The sequence below is a fragment of the Taeniopygia guttata genome, chromosome 4A (genome assembly GCF_048771995.1).
Source record: "Taeniopygia guttata chromosome 4A, bTaeGut7.mat, whole genome shotgun sequence".
Lineage (NCBI taxonomy): Eukaryota > Metazoa > Chordata > Aves > Passeriformes > Estrildidae > Taeniopygia > Taeniopygia guttata.
In genome coordinates, this window is record NC_133029.1 from 11863645 (window position 1) to 11888864 (window position 25220).

Here is a 25220-nt window from a genome sequence, read left to right on the forward strand (position 1 = left end):
GCCCCGCCCTCCCCCGGCCGGCGCCGCGGCTGCCAGCGCGGAGCGGGCACGGCGCTGGGGGCGCAGTGCCGTGGGGGGCCGCGCGATGTGGCTGAAGCCCGAGGAGGTGCTGCTGAAAAATGCCCTCAAGCTGTGGGTGCAGGAGCGCTCCAACCAGTACTTCGTGCTGCAGAGGCGGCGGGGCTATGGCGAGGAGGGCGGAGGCGGGCTGGCAGGTACTGCCCCGTGGGGCCGGGCAGGGCAGCAGCGGGAGGACGGGGGTCTGCCGGCCCCGGGACTCCCAGCCGGAGGGGCAGGAAGGGAGCTGGAGCCCCGGACTTGCCGGGTTTCTCCCGGGGCTGTTCTCGCCTTCCTTGCCCCGGGCAGCGCGGCCCCAGGGGCGGCAGAGTCCGGCGGGGACGGGCACGGGCAGGGGCACGGGCGGGTCGGGCTGCGGGCGCTCCGGTGCCCGGCTCGGCCTCGGCACGGCTGCGGTGCCTCTGCTCAGCGGGGTCCGGCGCGGCTCCCGGGCACCCCGGGGCAAGCGGCCGCGTCTGAAGAACGGCTGATCTGGCTTGCTTTGTTGGCAAAGATGCTCATTTCCAAATCCCTTTTTCTGCATCTGGGGCTGCTTGGGATGAGCTCCCGCTCAGGCATTTCGGATTGCTTGTTTTCAAAGCAAGTATGTGATTTGATGGGGCTTGTGGTGGGTTAGGAGAGTGGCACAGGGGTGGAATAGAAAATCGACCATCGTATAATAAACTTTATTCCATGAGAACTTCACGGTATGGAGCTGAGTTTCTATTTATAATTCTTGCCTGCTTGTATCATCAGGCACTGCAGTGGCCCCAGCCACTGCTGAGACCTCTGTGACGGTGGCAGCTATTCTGACTAGAACTGACTCCTTTATAGACTGGTGTCATTGACCCTGTCAAGGAGAAATGCTACAGGGAATCACCATAAACTCATTCCTCAGTGGGATGTGGTTCTCAAGTGTTTTACATTTCTGTAGCTTTTCTAGGCTCTCTCTATTTTGTGTCATCCTAAAGCAAGCTATGTTAAACATAAAGTATAATTGTCATGTGGGAACATTTATTAATTTTACTGAACAAAACCACAAGGTTCAAACTTCGGGCTGGTGAATTTCAGATATAGAAATGGCCCTTGCAGCTGAAGGTGGATTGTTCTTCATTGGCATCTGAACCACTGGCAGGGCACATGAAAAGTGTGAAAGAAATCATCCCAAAATCCCAGTTTACTATGCATATCATAGTATTATAAGCAGATAGGTAATGCCAGGCCTTGGCTTAGAAACAAGGGTGATGTATTGCAAGCTTGAAAGTCTTGTGGGGATCAGGCTTGATGGCCTGTTCTCTACCTTGATATATTTGGAAGCCAAGGAAACCACGTTGCTATGAAGGTTGACTTTCTGCATGATAAAATTCATTTAAGGACTGTGATTAAAGTGGAACAATGAGAACTGGAATAAATTGTTCTTTTGAAAACCTCCTCATAGGCTTACAGCTGGATAGACAGCTGGGCCCTCCAAGTGCCCTTTGGGTTTTGGTGAAGGTGAGGCCTCTGTAACAGCTCTCCTGTTCTTAAAGGTTGTTGACAGTGTGGGAAAAACGCTTGGATGGGATAAGTGCTGTAGTATGCTTTTTTTGATGTGGCATTGCACATATTATTTCTGTAACTTTTCTTGTAAATTCTTACAGATTCTTCTGTGCAAGTTATGTTTTTCCCTGGACAGAAACAAAAGGAGTGAGGTGCTCTTTAATTAAAATTGTGATTAAGAAAGATTAACAAGACAGTTGCATAAAAATGCAATTAAATTTTGCTTGCAGGTTTGGAAATATTCAAACCTCCTAGGTATAAGCCAGCATTAATTTGATATTGCTGCATGTCACTTCAGAAAATTAGCATTTCTTTAGGAAAAAGCAAAGCACAGCTGCTGTGTTATGAAATCATCCCAAATGTACAATCCTGTTCTCCTGAAGAGTGTTTTACAGCTGGTGAGACGAGGCCCGAGGTGACTGGCAGCACTGAGGGACTGGTTAGGAGTGAAAGAGGGAGGCAGCAGTGCGAGATGAGTCAGGAGGGAAGAGAGGGACAATGCCTCTGGGCTGGAGTGAAAACAAAAATGGGTGGTGCTGCAGGGTTTGAATAGCACTAATGGGGACCTGACAAAGGATTCCCAAAAATACAGGAATACAGTTGGCAAGACAGGCTTTAAGGAGGGAAACTTTGAGGAAACAGCCAGTACCTGGAGAAAGGTACAGACAAAGGAGCAAAAGATAGATGTCAACAGAGGTGCTTACCTGGAGGAAGGCTGGGAATTCTGGTGCTGTCCTGGGAATAGAATGAAGGCTGCAGTTGGATTTGTTTGTATGATCCCTCTGGGCTGACCGGGCAGGACCAGTTTGGAGATGACACAGGGAGCTGTTCTGGCTTGTGTGCACACACACCACACTTCAGAGTTTGGTTGTGTGGATGACTTGTGAACAGGTCCAGAAACACCTTGTGCTGGCTGTGCTCAGCCCTGCCTCCCTCCCTGCAGATATGTACTGCTCAGCTTTACACTTCATTCTCTGTTTTAGAGCTCCTGAAGGGTACAGGTGCTGTAACCTGTCTGAGTGGTGCTCCACCGGGTGATTCATCATGCAGTGGGCTGTCCCAAAGTGTCTTGGCTGACAATGCAACCGTGTCACTATGTCCTCTGGTAGTTCTGTCTCCTGCAGAGCCACTCTGGGAGAGCTGATCAGTCTTTCCAGAGTGGATGGTAAGAATATAGTTGTGAATACATGTGCTGTAACTAAGGTCTAGTGAGATTAAGCATGCTGATCACAGAGGTCTAGCTTTGGTTCTAGTTTAGGAAGGACCTTGATTAGGAGATGGCTACACTGGGAGTAGTGATGCAAATGAGTATTTGGTGTCATAAAATTCCAAGTTTTCATAAATTTCCAGCTAAAATTTTAACAAACCAATTGCTTATTTCCTGCTTCTGCTGTTTCAATTTGCCTCTTTCTGCTTGAGAAATATAAGTAAAATGCAACTGTGAGAGGAGAAAAACTTATCAATGAAATAAATATATTATTGGAACTAGCCTTCCGTGTGCCATGCTCAGAAAGGTGGCGAAAACCTGTGACTCTCCATGTCCTGGGTCTCCTGTGGCAATTGTTGCTGTCCCAAATCTGTGAAAGGCCCCCTCCTGCTGGTGTTTCCACTGTTTAAAAGCTGTGGCTTGTTGAGTGGGCCATTGCTGGCTGGTTTGCATGCACAGGGGCTGGGACAAGGGGAGACAGAGCTGGGCAGGGATGGGGCCTGTGGGGAAATTTTCCTTCTCTGACAGAAGGAACAGTGTTCGAGTATTAGTTGTGTCTGTAAATTGTCCCATTGGGAAGTAGCAATCCAAGGGAGTGCCTGGGGAGAGACACACAAGAACTTGAGGGTATAGCACCCCTGACCAATAATGCAGTATCACAAACACTGGCAGTGGAGGACTTTCAGGACTAGGATGAGAAGATGAGTGAGCCTCTGCTTGTTCCTCACAGTTGTGGCAGTGTCCATGGCCATGGAATTAGTTTGTACTGTCCTGTTTATTGCCTTAGGCTCAAACCTGTAGTCTGGATCCCATTCATGACTTGTGGCAATGCTGAGGTGATGGATGCTCATCTGGTACAGTTCATTGTGTCTAAAATCTGATGACCTTCCAAGGAGACAGGAGCTGTGATGGCATTTTCAGGAGTGCTGCTGTCTAGTGCGCTGTGTAACCATAAGGCTAGCTGAGCTAGCCTTATACATGGTGAATAATATTCTTGTACTGTATGTTATAACAGAAAATGTTATTAAGAGATTTGTGATTGAAATAATTAAATGTTTGCTGAAGCAAAGCCATCTTTGAGATCAGCTCAGTGTCATGACTCATTCAGTAAGCAAAAGCTGCTTAAACAGACATAAATTTGTTACTTATTCAATGTTTGTCTTCAGTCAGGAACTACAAAATAATTCTACTTTCCAACAGCAATTTACAATCTGTTAATTGCAGACAAGACCAGAGATATACTGCTCAGGTTGTGGAGTTTGTTTGTATTTTGTTTTTCTTGTGGTTGTTTTTTGGTTTTGTTTTTGGTTTTTTTTTGTGGTTTGTTGTAATATTTACTTCCATGTTTTTGAGGAGAAGCAAAAACATTTGAAACTTGAATAGCCACAATGAAGTAGTCCCACAGGCTCTATGCTGAAAGTGTATCCTCAGGAAAACCATGCTCTGAGGATGAGTGTTTAAGATTTATAAATTCTGCTTTATTTTGTTTCCTTTTATTCTTTCACAATTTCTATTTTTCAGAATTTGGGAGGGAGTTAATGGAAAGAAAGTGAAACCCAAAGTACCAAAGCAGCCAATCTAAAAATTCCAAAATGACTTTTGAGGGATGCATTTGAAGTTGTCTAAATCTAGTGCTTCTACAGAATATTAAAAACCAAAATTAAAAAATAATTTTCCATTAAACAGGGAACGTTAAGCGTATTAAAGATATAAAGGTTCTATAAGGGCTGTGTTAGTTTTGTATTCCAGCTCTCTACTGACATTTATTGGGAATGCTTTGCCTCCATGATCTCAACAGGTTTCTGAAATAGACTTTACAGCAGCTCTTTGAGTAATTGTGTTATGAATTTTTGGGTAATCTCATCTTATTTTTCTGTTCTTCTGTAGGAGACTTAGAGCCCACTGTGATTGCTTTGGTAACTTTGCTTCAATTGAATTTTCTGTTTCTGTTGCCATATTAGAAGGGTGCAAACATAGGAAATGCAGGAAAGAAGCATAAGATCCTGTTGATTGTATTTTTGTTTCTGTTGTAACAAGAAAAATATTTTATGCTGCATCAGGAACCAAAAGTTTCAATTGTTTCTTCAGTATTGATTTTTCTTCTTTTAGAATTTCCGGATTTTTAGATTTTAAAGGATCAATTAAGATATCTGGGCTAATTTCTTTATTACTGCACAGTGAGAGAGAATGATTTTGAGTCATTATGAAATGCACCCTCATTTTCCCAGACAATGTTTTTGTCCTTGTTCTGGAAAGATGAAGTTTGTCTTTTTAGTGAAATGAGTATATTTTCATCTGAACTCTCTTTAATGCAAGCTAATTCAGTACTTAGTGGCAGGGAGGTGACAGCCAATTATGGTCTGGAAGGGCTCCTTCCTGTGCCTGGAAAACAGAACAACAATAAATGACTAATTAAGAGGTAGTTCAGTCACTGGTTGTGCTGACTGAAGGCTGGGACTGCCTTGTTCCATTTCTGGTTGTGCTCTGGTTTCACATTCTGCATAGCTGTCACTTCCACAGGGGCCATCTCAAGAAATTCTTCACTCTCATTTGTGCCTTGTGGCTTTTACTGGATTAAAATATCACATCCCAAAGAAGTTCCTCTGGGAATACTTTGTGTTATACTCAATTGTGCTTCTTATTTTCTCAGAGTTCATTAGTCCTTACTTGTGCAGCATGCCTGTTCCCCAAGAAGCAAATCAGAGGGGAGTGTGCATTTCAAAACTGGAGTTTCACTGTGCTGTGTACATTTTCTTGGACACAACAGGTCTCCTTGTGGGAACACTGGATGCAGTGTTGGACTCCACATCGAAAGTCGCCCCGTTCCGCATCCTGCACCAGACCCCCGACTCGCAGGTCTACTGGTCCATCGCGTGCGGTACGTTCTGTGCTCTGCCAGCCAGCCCACTGAGGGGAAAGGAGGGTGCAAAGTATGGCATCCATTTCTGGCTTAATCCTCTCACATCATTACTCATTCTCATGACTTCTAAATGGTTAAGAAGCATTTGCAAGCCTGACTTGACAGCAGAGTGTGGTTCCAGTTTTTCAGAATAGATCTATGGACTCTTCCTATCACACCTGATTGCCTTTCTGCAGGAGCCCTTAAGGTACCAAAGCCTTTGGGCACTGTTACAGTGACAGAGGCACAGTCTTTTATTTTGTAAGGTGCAAGGATAACTTGACACAGTTCAGGATGGACTCCCAGGATCAGCTAATTCTAGTGTTCTGTAGGTAGGAATAACAGTAGATGCTTATCCTGATATTTTTGTTTACTTTGTCTTTAAGTGTTAAAACATGCAAGTTCACAGTCATGGTCAGAGCTAAATTCTTCCTTGTGTCTGTTGCTCTTTTAGTATAAGTTCTATCTCGTTCTCATGTTGTGTTATTAATCAGTATGGAATGGAAGAGTAAATACAGATTTGTTCTTGTAGCTTTAATTTAATATAATTGCATGTCACTTTAAAAGGGCAGCCTTAAAGAATTTGAACAGTTTGTGAATTGACAATCAATAACATTTCAGGGCCACTTCTGAAGAAGTCAGACCTGGTGACAGGCTATCAAAAAAATACTTTAATATGTATGTTGGAAGTGTACTCCGGGGAATTCTACTGCAATCAGGTCAGGCTTTGGGAAAATACAAAGGGTAATCTTTGTTGTAGAACTGAGTTTATATAGGTCCTGTGCTGCATATATATGCTTTACAACAGAAAGCTACATAATATAATTGTCCTTATCATGTTAGATTGTTTCTTCTGTGAAGAAATTAAAGGGATGACACTTTGTTCCTGTTGTTACATATTAAGGGTCTGAAACAGTGCTCCTAAACCATTTAAACAATTACAAAAAAAGTTTCATTATTTCTGGGTGACCTCTTTGCCTCTGATTCACATTGCGACTCAAATAATTGGCCTACATGTGTAGTGTGAGAAAAAGAATTACTTTTGCAATGTAAATGTTAATTACTCTTCATATAATTTAAGTCTTGCCGCAAATCCACCCAGCAAATGCAGCCTGATTATTTAACTATATTTAGAGCAATTTCTACTCATTCACAAGGCCACTTTAATTCCATGGAGTCCAATGAACATTGGTTAATTACCCTTTAGAAAGTAAGCTGAGAAAAAAAGCAATTGTTTAAAGTGTGTTCTTGCTTGAGGGTATCAACAGTATGTGCTTGTACTGCCTGCTCTGATTGGTGAGTATTCTTGTGGAGGATGAAGCTGCCAATTAATTTATATTCTAGAATGTCTTTATTCAAACCTATGTAAGTTCTTTCACTTCCCTGTCCCCCAGCATCTGTTGGGGAATCACAGTCTTTAAAGCACTGATTCTGTTTTGAATTTACTGAAACCCTGTGTTTTCACTCATGGCATCTCAGTCCTTGCTGCCTCCCTGGTTCCAGTGATGTTTGCTTTACATCCTCACATGTGTAAGGGATTTTGCACAGCAGGCCTCAGTCTTAAGTTCTGCTCTGGAAACTGTTGTGGGCCAGTGATCAAAGCTGAGGATATCAAAGGCACAGATTTAATTTCCTGCTGAGCCTCATGGGTTTGGTCTCACATTTCCCACATTCTGGGCTGTTAAACTGGGAGTGTTGCGGTGGTGCTGTGCTGCCCGTGTTGGGGAAGTGCTGCTGACAGGACGGAACATCAGTCCGACTCAGGCTTCAGCACTGAGCCACATAATGTCGACAAAGCTGAGATGCTTTCGGATTTAATGGCCTGAAATAGAGCTGCATAAAGGACTTGAAAGATAAAGACACAGCAGTGCATATGTTTCATGTACACTGAATACGTTTTCAGTGTTCACAAGAGGTAACAAGAAATTTAAGATTGTGATTTTGACTTGTGTATCTAAATTGCTCTGTGACTCGGGAAATTGCTAAGTATTCTCTTGATGAATAGTTTTGGTGAAATGATTGAAGTCTGTCCTAATTTAAAGTAATACTTTCTTTTTCAATAGGATCCAGCAGAGAAGAAATAACAGAACATTGGGAGTGGTTAGAACACAATGTTATGAAGACTTTATCAGTGTTTGATTCAAATGAAGACATTACGAGCTTTGTCCAGGGAAAGATAAGAGTAAGTAACAGGCATAATTGGGAAAGGCTAAGTATTCTTTTTCCTTTAACTGTACACAAATAATACCTTCTCTGTAGAGTATTCCAGGACAGCACTGTAATGCTGCCTATTCTGATTGGGTAGTGTGACTGTTCACTTTAACATGTGCCATTGTTCCTGTGTCTCTGCCCCACAACTAAGATTGTTGGACATAAACTCCACTTAATAAATGATACATCAAATGCCTTTAGATAGTGGTCTAAAACTGTTGATAAATTATTTCACATTAAGTTTAACAGTGCCTGGGAAGTATATGGTCAATTTTTTTTTCCCCTATATTTGCTCTCAGGAACTCTTGGGATTAAGTGAATAAAATATGTCTGTTTCAGAAGAGAAGATACAGGAATGTGTGTCTTGCCTAAGCTGTGTCAGAGACTTGGTGGATGAGTCTGAAACAGCACATTTTATTTGTGACCTATGATTTGATCCTCAGACTCTACTCCCCCTTCTAAAACTTACTCTCCTGTTGGGAGAACAGGAGCTGTGTTCTGTGCATGCAGGTGCATCTATGACAGCCACCCACATGGGCACATGCATAAAGTAATGTGATTTTTTGTTGTAGGGTTTGATTGCTGAAGAGGGAAAAGATTCTTTTGTAAGAGAAGACGATCCTGAGAAGTTTCGTGAAGGTCTTATGAAGTTTGAGAAGTGTTTTGGATTACCAGAGCAGGAGAAGTTGATTACCTACTACTCGTGCAGTTACTGGAAGGGCAGAGTGCCCTGTCAGGGGTGGCTGTATCTTAGTACCAACTTCCTTAGCTTCTACTCGTTTTTGCTTGGAGCAGAAAGTACGTAAGCCTTGATGCTGAGCTGTGTCCCTTCATGCTTCATTGCTCATCTTTCAGATTAGGAGGAATACTTCCTGTGGGCTAAGAGAGCTATTTTGCCATGTGAGCAGATGTCCACAGACATGAGCAGAAGCTGCCAACATAATTTATGGAAATGCATACATTTGTGTAACATGCTACTCAATATCCATTATTATGGATATTCCTTAATTCAAGCTTCAGAGAGAAGGCAGACTTCCAGAAGTTGACTATAGCTAAAAGTTGTCCATCATCTTAGTTCATGTTGCAATATTAACTCTATGAGGATTACAGTTCCTTCACACACAGGCTTAATATTTCACGTGGGTGCACTACACACTGGTAATAAATGCACATAACTCTTTTTTTCCCTGTGTAACATTAGTTTGAAATGCCCAAACAAATGTCTCTAATAGTGTTGCTATAACTGTATTTACATGAAAAATTGAAAACATACAGAAAATAGGATCCATTCAAAGCTGATTTTGATCTGTATTGAGAAATGCCATGGCTCCAGGGCACAGTTCCTCTACATGCCAATACATGATGGATTTAATTTAAGACCACCTATTGGTGACCTGTTGAAGGGGGTTGGCTTGTATGATGGTGTTTGTTTGGTGTTTGCAGTTTCACATAAGAGCATGGAATAGGTGATGTCAACTTGTGTTGTCATACATCGTCTGTGTTTTAATGTTTTTCTATGAAATTCTTTGCAATGGAATTAATTTTTAGGAAACATGAAGAGAATGCATTTCATTCTTATTAGTTTGTAGTCCTTTCCAAGTGTGATATCATTTGACTATGTTGTTTAATTACACTTTATTAGAGCTGCTACTACTGCATTTCTTTTTTAATACTTTAATACAGGCAGATATTGAGAACCAACTCACATGTCCTTCCCCTTTTATTTTCAGTAAAACTTATTATCTCCTGGGATGAAATATCAAAACTTGAGAAAACTTCCAATGTGATTCTGACAGAGAGCATTCATGTGTGCTCTCATGGGGAAGATCATTATTTTTCCATGTTTTTGCACATTAGTGAAACATTCCTTCTCATGGAGCAGCTGGCAAACTATGCAGTTAGAAGGCTTTTTGACAAGGAGACATTTGAGAATGATCCAGTCCTTCACGACCCTCTGCAGATCACCAAGAGGTAATGCATTGCTTATAGTTTATCTGTATTGGGTCCAGTATTTGTTTAGGCAAAAGAGGAAGAGAATCCTTGTCTCACTGAGATTGAAAATATTGGCAAAGCTGATATTTTCTTAACCAAGTGTATCATTAAAATGTTGGACCAAAGCTATGTGAGGCATTGTAATTTGTTACTTGTAAGGATCCAAAGTCTGTATGAAGGCAGGAGGTGATCAAATCTTCAGTGCTGGTTTTCCAACTAAAAGGTTTATATTAGTGTGAATTTTGAAAAGGTGTTCTTGCAGCATTTAGGATTAGAAAATTCAGATTAGAGCTACGGTGTCTCCAGAGATAGCTGATGAGGAAGGGTAAAGTGGGGAAGAAACCATTTAATAGACATGGCTTTCCTGAGGTACAGCATTATTTTGGGTGGTGGGAAAGACATGAATACTAGTGACTTAATGGTTAAGGTCCTTCCTTTTCCTTTGATTCCTCAGTTTGGTAGCAATGCTGGAAAGGGATGCTGCTCTACAACTAAAATACTGTATCTGGCTGCAGTTATCTGTGAAAAATTAGCCCCTGGCAGATGTTTACAACGTGTGCTACATTTTTAGCTAATTAACCCTCTGTCAAATCAAAACTTGTTCTAGTTTTAAATGGATTATTCTGGTGTGTGGGGAGACAGAGCACATAATGCTATTAGTATCTTTTCTGCACTACCTGTAGGCTCTGTCGTGCTCTACTGTGTAAGAACATTATTGAATCTGGTCTTGTTTAGTGGCATATTAAATGTTTCGTTAAGTGGATGTACAGGTAGGTGTGGTCCTGCCCTTTGTTGCCTCTTCAAGAAAAACATTGAACCCTCCAAATTGACGCCACAGATTATGGGAGAGGAGAGCATTATATTTGACTGTCTTTGCCCAAGATATTTTTGACTTTTGTATTTACAAAGATATTTAAAACTTAATTTTTCTTTTCTCTTTCTTACCAATGTGTTATGTTTGTATTCCAGAGGCCTGGAGAGCCATGCTCACAGTAAGCATTTTACTGCATTCTTCAGGCTACCTAAAGAAGAGTCCTTGAAGGAAGTTCATGAGTGCTTCTTATGGGTTCCCTTCAGTCATTATAACACCCATGGGAAAATGTGCATTTCAGAAAACTACATCTGCTTTGCTAGCCAGGATGGCAGCCTGTGCAGTGTAATCATTCCATTGAGAGAGGTAATGCAAACTACAAATCAGACTCACTTATACCAGCAGTTTTGCCCTTGTGTATTTTAATGCCAGTTTACCAGATTTTCATTAGAATATCCTTATTTTATGTGATGTCAGGTATTTCCCCCTACCCTGGATACTACATGTAGGAATTCTGTTTGTAGATTTCTGGAACTGCTTTCATGTTTCAGACTTGTTTATTCTGTCTTCTTTCCATTTTCTATTTACTTTTATTTCTGTAGCTTGGTACAGAATCCAAATTTTTAATACTTTTTTTTTATTAAAGGAAAAAGCTTTTTCTTAGTACTTGTAGTTGAGTTAATGAGTCATCCTCAAGGTAAGAAGTAAAGAATTGTAGTGGGTAGAGGACTTTGAAGATCAGTAATCATGCTGCTGTATTTCTTTTCTCAGTAGTGCAGTTTTTTGCAGCAGCTGAGCAGTGCTGTCTGCTCAAAAGTCTAGGAAAATCCAGTTGTTGAGCACATAGCAATGCCATTACAGTTGATAATCTCAACAGACTATAAGGACAGAATAAAGACCATATAGCAAAGGGCACAGCTTTGGAATTTCAATAGAGTACTATAGTATACTGCAGAATAACTTCTGGGAAAAAAAAGAAAAACAACCAACCCTCTTCATTTCTGTCTTGACTTCATGTGATCTGGGACATTACCACATTTCAGTTGTCCAGTGGTAAAAGCTTTTCATCAGCACCAGACACATTTTACAATAGCCTACAAATAAGCCAGGTTCTGTAATTGCTTTACATGCTCTGTGTACACACTAACATAAGACACCTGACATAGGGGGTGAGCTGTTCTAATCTCTGTGTAGGTGGTGTTCCCCACCTACATAAACCAATTTATTTGATTACCTCTAAATAGTGCTGCAAACAGTAGAGACTTCCATAACATAAGAGGCTGTGTTAAAGGAGCTGGCTCTAAATTTATTCTTGTGGACTGTCAGACCCTCACTCTTTGTTCTGCAGGACTGCAGTTACCTCATTTCAGTGGTCTTTCCTTCTTTACCTATAACAATGTGCTCAGTGGTTTTCCATTCTTTAACCTTTAACAACTTGAATACAACAGCAATACCAGCCAGTCTAGATTCTCATGATTGTCACACTTGAACTTGCATGATTAAACTGTTTTAACTGCTCTAGTCTGTAACTGTTCCATCATGGCAATTAAAGTCAGCTCTATCTGTCATGTGTTATGACAGCTGTTTTGACAGGGTATTCTCAGTGGAAATTCAGTCTTGCAAAACTTGTTTCATTTGATTACTTACAAAAGTCATGTTTTCTCTGCTTTTGGATGGTAAGAAAAAAAGCAACTGCTTCAGTGGGTAGAAGGAGACACTGTTTTCAAATAAGCTGAGCACTCATAGCTGAGAAAACCTTTTTGAAGATTTCTGGTACTCTCTTAAAAATCTGTTACATAATACTTAGTGCCTTTTGCTAAAATAGCTACAGGCAGTTGAGCTTTCAACTTGTGACTTTGTGCTACCTTGTCTGCTTGTGTGCTTCATACCCTGGTTCATTTACATATGTATTCTTAACAGGTTTTCTTTTTTATAAGTAAGCAGGTAAAATTCCTTGCTTAATTTATGTGTCCTTGGTTCCATAGGTCACGGGGGTGGATACAGCAGATCCAGCCACCAGAGGAGTCAGCATTAGTACCAAAGGGAAAACAGCTTTTCGTTTCACAGAGGTGAAAGATTTTGGACTGCTTGTGGCAAAGCTCAGAATGAAATGCAATGCAACTGCAAGTCCACAGCACATCAGAAGTACTGAGGTACCTGCTCTGGCAATTCTAATTTCTTAGAATTTGTTCATAGGAATAAGTCATGAACCTCTGGTTTTAAGATTTAGAAAAATAAATAACCCATGTGAAAGAGAATGAGTTGGACAATGGTGCTACTGTGAATGCATTCCTGTTTGGGTTCCTTTACCTGGTTTTTCATCAGGTTTTGAAAAACAACTCCAGCTGTAATGCTGGATTTTAAGTGCTCTCGGGTTTTCTATACAGTTCACTGAATGAATGGGTTTTTTTTGGTGGTGATGGATAGTAAGACCTCCTTATCCTCGTATTCTCAGTTTTCATTATGAACATTTGTCCTTTCATAATTTAATTTTTTTGCTTGAGAGGTGGCTTTTTTCCTCCCAGGTGCAACCTCCTGAAAGCCCTGTACAGAGCAGGGACTGCCGTTTATTGTTTATTTTAGAAGTCTGTATCTGGCACCTGTAACTTAATATAATGAGCAATAATGGTCGGGTATCAGTGCTGCTTCTTTGAGGATTGTTTGTTATTTACAAGTACCACTGTTCAATTTTTTTCAAGGTTGCAGCTGGTTCTGCTGCTGACAGTCCAAAGGATTTTGGTGCAGGACAGTCAAAGATGGGCCAGAGAGATAACAGCAAAACTGTCAGTACAGAAGCACTTATGACTGTCTACCATCCTCAGGATGCTGAGAACCTTGACTCTAAAATGGTAAGGGATAAAATGGCCAACAGTTTTTGGAACTGAATTGGAAAGGAGTGAAGTATATCAAAATGAATTCCAGCCAGGCTGCTGATTTCCTTGGGGGCTTTGCCGATCTTCTTTCATCTGCATTCTCTGTGTTTGGAGTCCACAGGGTGCTTCTTCATAGCTCCATTCAATTTTCTGCTCATCTTGTTTAATAATGGTATGTCTTATCTTCATGGAGTTAGTTTTTCCTGCTCTTCTACCCCTCAGGGAAGAGTTGGCTGTTTGTTTTATGATAGTGAACATGTTGCATTTCTATCTGAATTTTAAAGATACAAAGTCACTACAAAGTCTCTGGGAGCAGGGAGAATGTTCTAAGAAATTGATTTAACTTCCTCCCTGTTTCCTTCTTCTGCAGAACTGTCTAACAAAGGCTCTGAAGAATATTTATATAGTTGTTTTTGCAGCAGATCATCCAATTTTTGCTTTTCTATAATATGTGAAAGAAGACAGGTTTTATTTCAAAGTAACTCTTTCAGCAGAACTGAGTAAATTAAGATATGAAATGTTTTATATTAGAAATACTAGAAAACAAATACCCTTTGGACAGGACAAAAGGGAGTCCAGATTTTTAAATCCTGCTTTTTATAGTATGTTGAACGGAAGTGATTTTCTTTTCAGTACCTTTAATTGCTTTAGCAATGTTAAATCTTAGTGCTGTATGCACAGAAATTGTAGAAGTGACATTCACCCTGTCTCAGCCCTGGAGCCTCACATGAGCTGGAGCACCCCATCAACAATTGCTTTGCTTCAGAGAAATGTCTGTTTGACCTTCCTGTGCTGTGGCAGTTTTTGGTTTCTGTCAGATGGGATACTGGATTAGATCTACCTTCTGTCTCATCTTGTATAAACATACTTTAAAGAACAGTAGGTCATGTATGAGATGGCATTTAATGCTAAATTTGTGCTTTGCATAGGCTGGATTTTGCTCTGATTTGCTTCAGCATTCATTTCACACATCAATATGGATGCCAACGCTGCAGTTTCCAGTTTATATGAATACAACTGGGAGCAAAATTTATTTTTGTTCTCTGAAACCTGAGGAGAATCTACCAGTATGCTTAATGCTTGTTATTTTCTGCTTTTGGTAGTTGAAAGAAAAAATGAAGGAGCAGTTGTGGAACATCCTGTTTGCAGAACGGGGCCATGGGGTCAGTATGTTTCGAACAAAGAAGACTCGAGACCTAGTTGTAAGGGGCATCCCAGAGGCATTAAGAGGAGAACTCTGGCTGCTCTTCTCAGGTATTGCATAACAAGCATAATTAGTTCGTTTTGGGAGTCGTCATTGGCAATTTTCATTGCTGAGTGTTTCCATTAACTTCACTAAAATGACCCTGACACATTACTTCAGTAATATCTGGAAATTCATGAGGTACCTCAGTAGTCACCAGAATTTTTATACAAATTACAAACAATCAAATTACTGCTTCACTGTTGTCCTCTAATACCGTGCAATGCAATGTATTGGCAGGTGCTGTAAATGATATGGCATCCAACCCTGGTTATTACACTGAGTTGGTGGAAAAGTCCTTAGGAACGTGCACTTTGGCTACTGATGAAATTGAGCGAGATTTACGTCGCTCCTTACCTGAGCATCCTGCTTTTCAAAGTGACACGGGAATTTCTGCCCTCAGGAGAGTTCTTACAGCTTATGCATTCAGGAATCCACAAATTGGATATTGTCAGGTATACCAGTTTTGAGAATCTTAGAGTCAGTTGTTGAAATATTAGCTCATGATGGTAGTATAGTAGCACCTCATAAAATCTGTCACAGAAATGTGGAATAGTTTCTTGCTTAGTGGTTCACTTACTTTCCTGCCGTTGTGTAAAATGAGTTTTTATGTTTTACTTGGATTAGTTTATAAATGTCTGTCATGTCCACTTCATATATGAATTTGCATTCTAACAAGACATATGGCACTTGAAAATATTTTTATGTACTTAGATAGAGCATCTTTAGATGCTCTGTTCTGTATTTAATAACATAGAAGTAAAACTCTTGTCCTGGATATGGCTGTAGGTTATCCCAGTGCTTTAAAAATGTGCTGTAAAGTGCTTTCAGAAATACAAATTCTAAGAAATAATACCAGTTGTGTTTTCATCATCTTTTCTCTTAAATGTTTCCTTTCCTGTTTGAATGTTGCAGGCAATGAATATTCTGACATCAGTGCTTCTGCTGTATGCTAAAGAGGAGGAAGCATTCTGGCTTTTGGTTGCTGTGTGTGAAAGGATGCTCCCCGATTATTTCAATCGCCGAATCATTGGTAACATCCATCTGCTTTTTTATCTATTTTGAATTCAGTGTCTACCTATATTGAATGTCAATGGTTATTCATTAAGAATAAATATAAGGAATGAGCTGAAGATTGACCAGTGGAGAAAAACCATTGCATTTATTTTGGTATTGTGGAGTAGAAAATGGAGACCATCCCATGACGCTCCTTAAAATAGGCATGGATGTGATTTCCAGATATTGTCAGTATTCTAGGCATAACTATTCAGGGAATAGTCAGACTATTATACTGTTCCTTTGGAATTATAACTGCAGTTCATACTATTTATTTGAAACTTAGCCAGTTTAGATAAAGGAAAAGGAGTTACTGCAAGCCCAGACTTGTACTTTGATCTCATATGCAGTTCTTACAGGTGTATATGTTAGAAGAAAATGGGGTGTGAAGTTTCTCTCTTGTTGCAGAGGGAGGGTACTGGCTGTCAGGAGAGTCACTGGAAGCAGTCATGGACTCACCAAAGTGCCAGCACACTTCAAGCATGCCCCAGGCATGGAGAGCACTGCTTCCAGCATGGGGGAAGGAGCCAATGGTTCCATGCAGCTGGGCCTGTGTGTGGTTGTACAACAAAGCTGCACTAGGACAGGAACTTTGTTTCTGGCTAGTGCTCTCAGAAGTGTACTTCTCTGTGTTAAGATTTGGGTGGTGGTTTTGTTATCCTTTCCCCGCAGGTGCCTTGGTAGATCAGGCAGTGTTTGAGGAGCTCATCAGGGTTCACCTGCCTCAGTTGACAGACCACATGATGGACATGACTTTTTTCTCCTCGGTCTCTCTCTCCTGGTTCCTTACCCTTTTTATCAGTGTGCTGCCAATTGAAAGTGCAGTCAATGTGGTGGACTGTTTCTTCTATGATGGAATAAAGGCAATCTTGCAGCTGGGCCTTGCAGTACTGGAATACAACATGGACAAGTTGCTCACTTGTAAGGATGATGCAGAAGCAGTCACTGTTCTCAACAGGTATTAGTGTAACTGTTACTCTTTCAGGCTACATAACAGCTGGTATTATTGCATGTACATGAGTCATTCTGAGGTAGCTGAGAAGACGTAAGCCAAGACTTCCAAAGGCTTCATAGGAATTAGAGCTCATATCGGGCTGAAATTTTGGAAAGTGGGTCTGGATCCTCTGAACATCCCATCCTGTATTCAAGTTCTACTAAAACCATGAATATTTTGTGAATTTTAAAGAAAAAGCAATGTGCTTTTAACCTTGAATTTGTATCATGTATAGAAGGCAGATTGCCTTGATGAGAATATCTAAAGCACATTATGACTGTTCCAGACATCAGGTCAGGCATCAACTTACAGCAGCAAGTTCTTCAGCTTAGTTCTTGTAGTTTAGGCTGCTGAATCCTCTGCTGTTAATGGTTTAAAACAGAAAGAAGACCAAAAAAAAAAACGTGATGAGCTCATCAGTCATGATGAGATACTAGCTATGTTAGCAATGTGAAGAGTGCTTTAAAGTGACATACTGCAAACAAAACTTGTAGTTTTTTCTTCACTACTTAAATTATCTTGCTGATGCTGTGGTTGTGTATCATGGAGTATTAGAACAGCAAAATTACTGTGCTATAGCAGTTAACCAGTTATGAATGTTAAGAGCTGATAATAAGAACTTCTGTTTAGTGAGGCTTTTACATGTTGCATGTTTTAATGGGGTAGGAGAATTATTGAAGAAAATGTACTTTTTGTTATGAGACCATGCAGTCTGGTGTTTATTGTAAAATCTGGCTTCCCTACTGAATCTATTGAGGCTGGTTATGTGGGTGAGATAAGCAGGTACAGATAAGGCATGTCTTTGTCTTATACATCTGGAGGAATTAGGATTGTCTTGTTCACAGTTCAGAACAAGCCTTTTTCTCTGTCCCAGTTAGTACAACTTTGCTGTATGGGTTAGAAAACCAGAGGAATGCCAACTGGAAGGGACCTTGGAAGGAGTCTAGTTTAACTTCCCGCTCAAAAGGGGATTGCTGCTAGCACTAGATCACATAAACTCATTTCTAAAAACTCCCAAGGCTGGACATTCTACAACCTTCTCTGGGTGGGCAGTTCCAATGTTTGTGTATCTTTGTTACTATTATAGCACATTTGTGCTACTGACTCTGATAGTCTTTGTTTTTTCCCATTCTCTGCACACTTTTTCTTCAATAGATGCCAATGTTACTGTTTTATTGTGATAAACTGGTTCCTGCTGATTTCTCATGTGTTTGCTTTGTGCAGATTTTTTGACAGTGTCACTAACAAAGACAGTCCTTTACCTCCAGCTGTGCAGCAGGGCTCCAACCTCAGTGATACAAAGAGTGACCATCCAAAAGTGGACATCACTGATCTGATCCGAGAGTCAAATGAAGTATGTGTTCCTGTGGGCATGTGTTTGCATCCCATGCATGTTAATGTTTCATGGGCTACTTTGAAACGGTGCGGTTGCATTGTACAAACTAGGGTAGAAAATCTGTCTGGATTGGTAGAAATTTGTCTCTGTACTTTGGATCTTGTCGAGCGTCACTGAAAACCTTATAGGTTATGGGATAGGTTTGCTTTTCTGTTGTTTTGGGTTTTTAACTGCTGGGGAGGTGCTTTCTAGTCTGTCCTGAGCGGAGTTCACGAGATTCATCACAGGTCATGTATTGCCATCCCTCATTAATATTATTAGTATGTTAACTAAATGACAAAATACACCAGAAACAGCCTTTGTGTTATACTAACTTGAGACTGATTACTGCACATTGCAGATACTGGTAACTTTTGACATAACAATGCATATAGGAAGCTGGGTACTTGAGTAGGTACTTGTGGAAGTCCTGCCTAATTTTGTTGTTTATCACTCATTTGTTCTCAAAGCTTGTTATTAGAAGCAGTTTTGCCCATGGTGCATGGTGATCATGGTTAGGCCATGTCTTCCTGATTGCCTGTGCTGCTGAAAGGTGCCAAAAAACTTACAGAAGAGAAGTTGAATTTACTGAATTTCCTCATAAAAGGAAATTTAATTCATTTGACATGGTTGATAAAGAATGTTGTCCTGTTTTGATCAACTAGTTTCTGTTTAGATTTTAATTGTTTAATAATTTGTTCCATGATTTCTCTGGTAATTTGTTTCTAGTTCTTGTCTCCTATCCCACTTTTCCTTTAAGATAAATGCATTTATTCACTCCAGTGCTCAGACACCTTTCATGTCCTTCAGAACTTACAGAGGTAGCCAGAAATGATTGAGAAATTATTTAGCAGATTCCTTGATTTCACTAGAGTGAACTTCAATCCCTGAAAACATGCACATCTTAAACTTTGCTGCCTTGCAGTAGTAGTCACTATGTGATAACAGAGTTGGGTATAGAGCCAACACACAACCCCTTCCTTTTTCTTCCCACACAGGGAACTACTCCAGTTTCTTCTTTCTCCATCGCTCTCTGGGACACTTTTAAACACCCTTTTAAAAGTTACACTGCTTAAGGAGAATGTTAGTGCTCTAATAAATTATTTTTCCCTCAGAGTTTCTGTGATCTTCCTATTGTGCTTAGATGCAAAAGAGACTTGTTTAGATGTGTTTAGATGTGTCTCCCAACAGTTTGATTGCATGTAGTGGTGCTTTTCTCCTTAGAGATACGGTGATATTCGCTACGAGGACGTTGAGAGCTTGCGCTGTAGGAACAGGCTGTATGTGATCCAGACCTTGGAAACTACGACCAAGCAGAATGTGGTGAGTGACTTGGAAGAGTTTCAGCCTTCTCCCTGATAAAATTCATTCCCTTTTGGAAGGTTCTGAGAAGAGCTGCAGTTTCCAGGCCAAATATATGGTTTTATACTGCATCCCCTCATGTCTGCAGGGTGTCTGTTAACGGAGGCTGTAAATCACAGCATGACCTTCTGGTCTCGTTACAAGTAGCACCATTGCCAACCACTTCAAAAGGCTGGCACATCTCTCACACTTTGTGTGGATTGGAACAGGCTGACCTATATTTCTATCTGCTGATGTGAATACTGTTCTCTTAGAGGCATAGAGCACCATACAGCAAAAAAAGAATTACACACCTGCATTTTTACTCTGGGAAGCAGCACTGAAGAGGTTATTGTAGTGCATTCAACAGGGGTTGCTTTTTGTCTGTGTTGTGTGTGTCTGGTAATGTGGCAGCTCTCCATCTACCTATCTCATCCTTTCAATTCAGACTGCTCAATGAAGGTGGAGGTTGTGAGGAGATTCCTTTGTTTGCCTGTTTTCTTCAGTGGCACATTTCCAATACCTGATGATAATATTAGTCTTGTCCACCACCTAGTGCTCCTCTCTGTAGTAAATGTGGCTTGTAGCAACAGAAACTAAATGCTGGTGGTTATGCCAAGATCGTATTGTTGTATTTAATTTTACTAAACTTATATATTGTTGTATTGTGAAGTTGGAAGCTGGTCTTACAGCAAACTTTGTTTGTTAAAAGCTGTGAACAATTTTTTTAATTTAAAAAAATGAGGATTCAGCTTCACTGTTGTGAGCTGAACATATATTTGCCCATTAAAAGGAAGCTGTATGTTATGTTGTTATAAATAATTGAGTTTTATCTCCTGGGTTTCATAGTGTAGGCTCCATGTATGTTATTAATGTGACTTGCCTTAAGCTTTTCTTTTTTTTTTTTTTTTTTTTTTTTTGAGAAATTATGATTTTAATCTATAATCTTCTGATTGCTTTTTAAAATAAAGTGCTATTCTTACTTCTAATTGTAACATGCCAAAACCTGGAATATTCAAACAGTATCTCTTAATGTAATGTTAAGTCTCCCATAATGTTATTCCAAGGAGGTAAGACACATTAATTTTTTCTTGACTTTGTTTCAGCTACGTGTTGTGTCTCAAGAAGTAAAATTCAGTCCTAGTGATCTTGAAGAGCTTTATGAATTATTCAAGGTAATGTGCCATTTTCCTCACGTACCAAACGGCTATCTTAACAGTAGCCTTTGAAATGATTTTAGTAAATAGAGATAAAGGGTGGACTCAATATATGTTTTACATGCCAGCTGTACTATTGATTATATAGTTAACTCCTCACATCCTTCTCCCAAAGAGACTTCTTGTTTCCTGAAACCTAATGTTTTGTCTTTGCTTTGCAGAAGGAGCATTTTCTTTCCTGTTACTGGAGTGTAAATAGTCCTGTCCTGCAACATCACGATGCCAGCCTGCCCTACCTTGAGCAGTACCGGATTGATTGCCAACAGTTCAGGGTTCTCTGCCATCTCCTGAGCCCCTGGTCACACTGTGCAAACAGAGACTCTCTGGCTCTGTGGACATTCCGACTGATGGATGAGAGTTCCAACTGCCTTATAAATTTCAAACAATTTGCCTGTGTTCTTGGTATGGCAACAAAACATACATGAGCACATTCACGAGGCTCCTGGGAGGAGTAGTCCTGGGGTGCATCACCTTCCAGACTCTATACAAAAAGCTAAGGAGATTTAGTCTCTTAACACAGGGTCAAATAGTGTGATTTTTATTACAGACAGAATAACTTCCTCTTGGAGATTAAATTTAAATATGGCTTGGTCACCAAAATATCCACAAATGAAGAATGGTCTGATCTCATTGCCCGGCCTGTTTGGTTTATGATAAATCGTCATCCTAAGTCATCTTTTACACAGGTCATGCAGGATGACCAGTGCCTTATTCCTTTGGGAAACTGAAAGTTTTCTTGGCTCACTGCTCTGTTCCTTTAGTCTTGTTTTCAAAGTGGTATGTTCAGGAAACAAAAATTTAAGGGAAATATTGAGACATTACTGTTTTATTTCTTTTGGTGCTGTGGTTTTATTTTAGTAAGTCATGGACATTAGTAGTGTTCTTTCATAAGTGTAGGCTAATCCCAGGCTCAGCCACAGGTGATAGTGCTTTCTTTAAGCTTCATATCTAATTATACTCCCTGTAAGGTCAGGCATGTATCCAGTTCCAACCTCCCTGTTGTTTAAGTTAAGAGGGTGTTCTAAAGTTTGGTCCAGTTGAATAGACTGTCCTTTGTCCTTTCCCCTAACAGATACAATGTATAATGGAAGCTTCACTGACAAACTCAAGTTTCTTTTTAAGTTGCACATCCCTCCAGGTAAGTGAGAAACAGTGGCATTTGGGGAGAGCTGTCCTTGGTTTTTGTCATTGCTATCACTGCTTTGGTAATGCTTGGGCACCATGAACCCACTTTATTTAATAATTTATTGCAGCTTTTACTGAAGTAGAATCTCTAAGCCCTTCCAAAGGGGATGATCTTTCAAAAGAAGAACTGATCCACTTCAGCCAACTCAGTGGTAAGCTCCAGAGTATGAGGGTTTGCCTGCAGAATACTAGAAGGAATCTATTAATTATCCTGTGAAAAATGAGGAGCTTTCTTCTGAAAACTAGTAAATCCAGTAAATCATATCCCTGTTAACAATGCCTTGTGAAGATCTTCTGTAGATAGTTACAATTTAATGAACTTGTGCATAATTTGTGGATAGCTCAAGTGATGGTTGAATTCAAAGGCCTGTGGGTGTTTACATGGAAATACAGGACTGTGTTTGGTTGGCATTGTGGGCAGCCTGTTGCAGTGATGTTGAAGTGATGGCTGTTTCATTTCTGCATCCTGGGCATAAAGGAATGGTATTTTCTGCCTCAAGAATTAAAATACCAAATCCATACTTTGAGGCGCATAAGCGTTTCAAAATTCTTTGCTTTCATTTTAGACCAAGTGAGCTGAAAAATGTTTAGTAAATTTATGGAGTTGATAAAATAATCTGTTTCAAATACTCTTGAAACCTGTAGGATTTTTATAGGAAAGATAGATCCCTTTTTGGTTTTGAAAATCTGCCCAAAGTAGACAATATATAGGTACTGTTCCTGCTGGTCTTCAAGTTATGAACTGTGAACATTATAAAGATTATTTAACTGATAGCAGTTCCATTGGTAATCTGCCTCACAAGGGCTTATATTTTTATAGAAAGCATACAGATTTTACCATGTGGTTTCTTCTTGACCTAATCTGTGATGAGAACATTGAGAGTCTTGTGCCTTAAGGAAGGAATTTTTGATAAGGGAAATGAAATATTGATCCTCTTTTCTGAAATAAGTAACTTTTTTTTTCCCCCTAAATTGTAGTTTCATCTGTTGGGGATAATCTTGAAAGTGATTATTTGAAGAGCAGCCCAGAAAAAGGTAAAAGAATCCTGGTGGCACATTTGGTAACTGTATCTTTTGGGGGAGTAGAGCTGGGAAAGTGTATGGTGACAGAGTATATTAAGTAACATCAACCTTAGTGTGCTGTTAACATTCTGTCCTCTTATGTAAGTGTAGTCATGGCAGCAAAAGGGTAAAAGTAAACTCTTGTCCCGTGTAAGTCCTTGGCCCCACCACTCTTGAGAAGGAATGGCATTGAAGATGCCAGTTCTTTTGATTATCATCCCTCATGGGAAGGTCTCAGTTCTTGTTTGCTCACTTATTTTTTTTTCCCCACTTCTTCCCCTTCAAAAAGGGAAGGGGAAGGTTGATATTCAGGCATATCTGAAGCAATGGCAAGATGAACTTTTTAAAAAAGAAGAAAATGTCAAGGATTTGCCAAGAATGAATCAGGTAAACTGTCTGAGTCTTATTTAAGTCTATTTTGTCACGAAAGTTTACCCTTTTAAGTCTATTACAATATTTCTGAAGGATTTGTAGAATCCCTTTAACTTCAAATCTTCACATCAATCATGAGACTGTGGCTTTTTAAAACTGCTGTAATTATCAAGAGAGGGCCTTTGAGACACACGAAGGTTTCTCAGGGCTAGTCCCTGCTGTCATTAGAGCAGCGGCACCAGGTGCCAGGCAGCAGCAGGCACTGCACTCAGAATACAACAGGTGCTGAAACAGAACAGTTGTGTTGCTCTTCTCTGAGCAGTCTCCTCTGTATCTCTCTGTAGTCTCAGTTCATCCAGTTCTCAAAAACTCTCTACAATCTGTTCCATGGGGATCCTGAGGAGGAGCTCTTGTACCGCGCTATTGCCGTGGTGACCAGCCTCCTGCTGAAGATGGAAGAGGTTGGCAGAAGGCTGCAGAGTCCTATGTCACCTGTCAAAAGTCCAGTTGCTGTTACAGAAGTGGCTGCTGAAGTGCCCAGAGAGAGGCAGGAGGAAAGCAGCTCTGAACAGACTGAAGGCAGTCGAGCACAGAGTTTAAAAGGCAACCATGAATGGTCTTTTGCCTTTGAGCAGATTCTGGCATCCTTATTAAATGAACCAGCCTTTGTGAGATTTTTTGAAAAACCTCATGACATAAAAGCTAAAATAGAGAGTGCTAAAAATTTACAACTTAAAGCAAGAACCAGAGTGTAATTTTCTTTGCATTCAACTCTGAATTAATCCCATAAAGTGCTTACAAATGAAGGCTGTAACTATGGAAATCAAGTCTGGTGTTGACATAGGAAATGAAGTTTGAAGAATTAGCTTCAAGTATCAGATTACTGGTATGTAATGTAAATAAAAACAGTTTGAAGCACAGTCACTTTCTTGCATTGTTCATAACTTTCAATCCAAATTAGGGACTGAATAATGAACTGCCTTTACCATGTTATTAAAACATGCAGCATTGCTTGGAGATACTGGTTGTGTACCTGTTGCAAACCTGTCTGAATCACTGTTCGAGTAGGTGTTCTCCAGGTTCTTTTCTATTACTGTGATAAAAGGAGTGACTTTTTCCCATTTTCACTTTCAAGGAGTGTCAACAGCTTGGTGGTTGTCTTCCACATTAATTAGTTATTTCCAAATTGCTCGTGGACTGGGGCCAAAGCAGGGTGAAGACTAAGAACAGAGGCTGTGGTAGCACAGGACCATGAGATTAGACAAGGAAGTTGCCCTGCTCACAATTCCTCTGCTTTGATGTTACCTATGGGTCTGGACTGGGTAGATTCCAGTCTCTCCCATTTTTGTACCAATCCTCCTACAAAGAAAAGGTGAAAAGGTTGGAAGATTATTTGGTCATCCAGGCTGCACAAGGCTGCAGAAATTAGTACTGATTGTTTAAAATCAAAGGAAAGCAGTGGCTAAATCTGTCTGACCACAGGGTGGTTGTAGTTTATCTGGCAAAAGGAAATATTGTTGGCTTCTTAGGAGCATGTTGATGAAATGTGGAGTTTTGCTGGTGTTTGGGAAACCCAAGCACAGTCCATCTGCCACTGAGTGTTGACTATTGAACTGCTTAGGGACAGATTGCAGTTGTTTCTTTGCCTACGCTGACTCCATATCTCAGCCCAGTAATTACTATTGCTTTTCTATAGCTGCTGTAATATTTTCCTTCTGTCAGGATTCAAGGCAACAAGAAAATCCCCTTGAATCTGACTTGAAATTTTTAATATATAAAATATGAT

At 40.3% G+C, this 25220-nt stretch overlaps 1 protein-coding gene across 2 annotated transcripts; it reads left to right on the top strand.

The window, feature by feature from the left end:
• Positions 1-24354, top strand: TBC1D8B (TBC1 domain family member 8B). 2 transcript variants are annotated; one of them, XM_004177237.6, is made up of 21 exons: positions 1-215; positions 5571-5681; positions 7766-7884; positions 8486-8711; positions 9644-9884; positions 10875-11082; positions 12702-12869; positions 13416-13565; positions 14693-14843; positions 15073-15287; positions 15748-15865; positions 16561-16846; positions 18107-18236; positions 19482-19580; positions 20705-20773; positions 20977-21217; positions 21888-21953; positions 22069-22152; positions 22979-23035; positions 23352-23449; positions 23779-24354. In XM_004177237.6, the coding sequence occupies exons 1-21, from the start codon at positions 86-88 to the stop codon at positions 24187-24189; spliced, it is 3378 nt and encodes a 1125-aa protein (XP_004177285.5). In that variant the 5' UTR covers positions 1-85; the 3' UTR covers positions 24190-24354. The 2 variants fall into 2 exon arrangements, 1 of the variants encoding a protein (XP_004177285.5); XR_003960416.4 differs by lacking the exons at positions 20705-20773; positions 20977-21217; positions 21888-21953; ... (2 more) ...; positions 23352-23449; positions 23779-24354 and having other exon boundaries at positions 18151-18236.
• Positions 24355-25220: the final 866 nt, after the last annotated feature.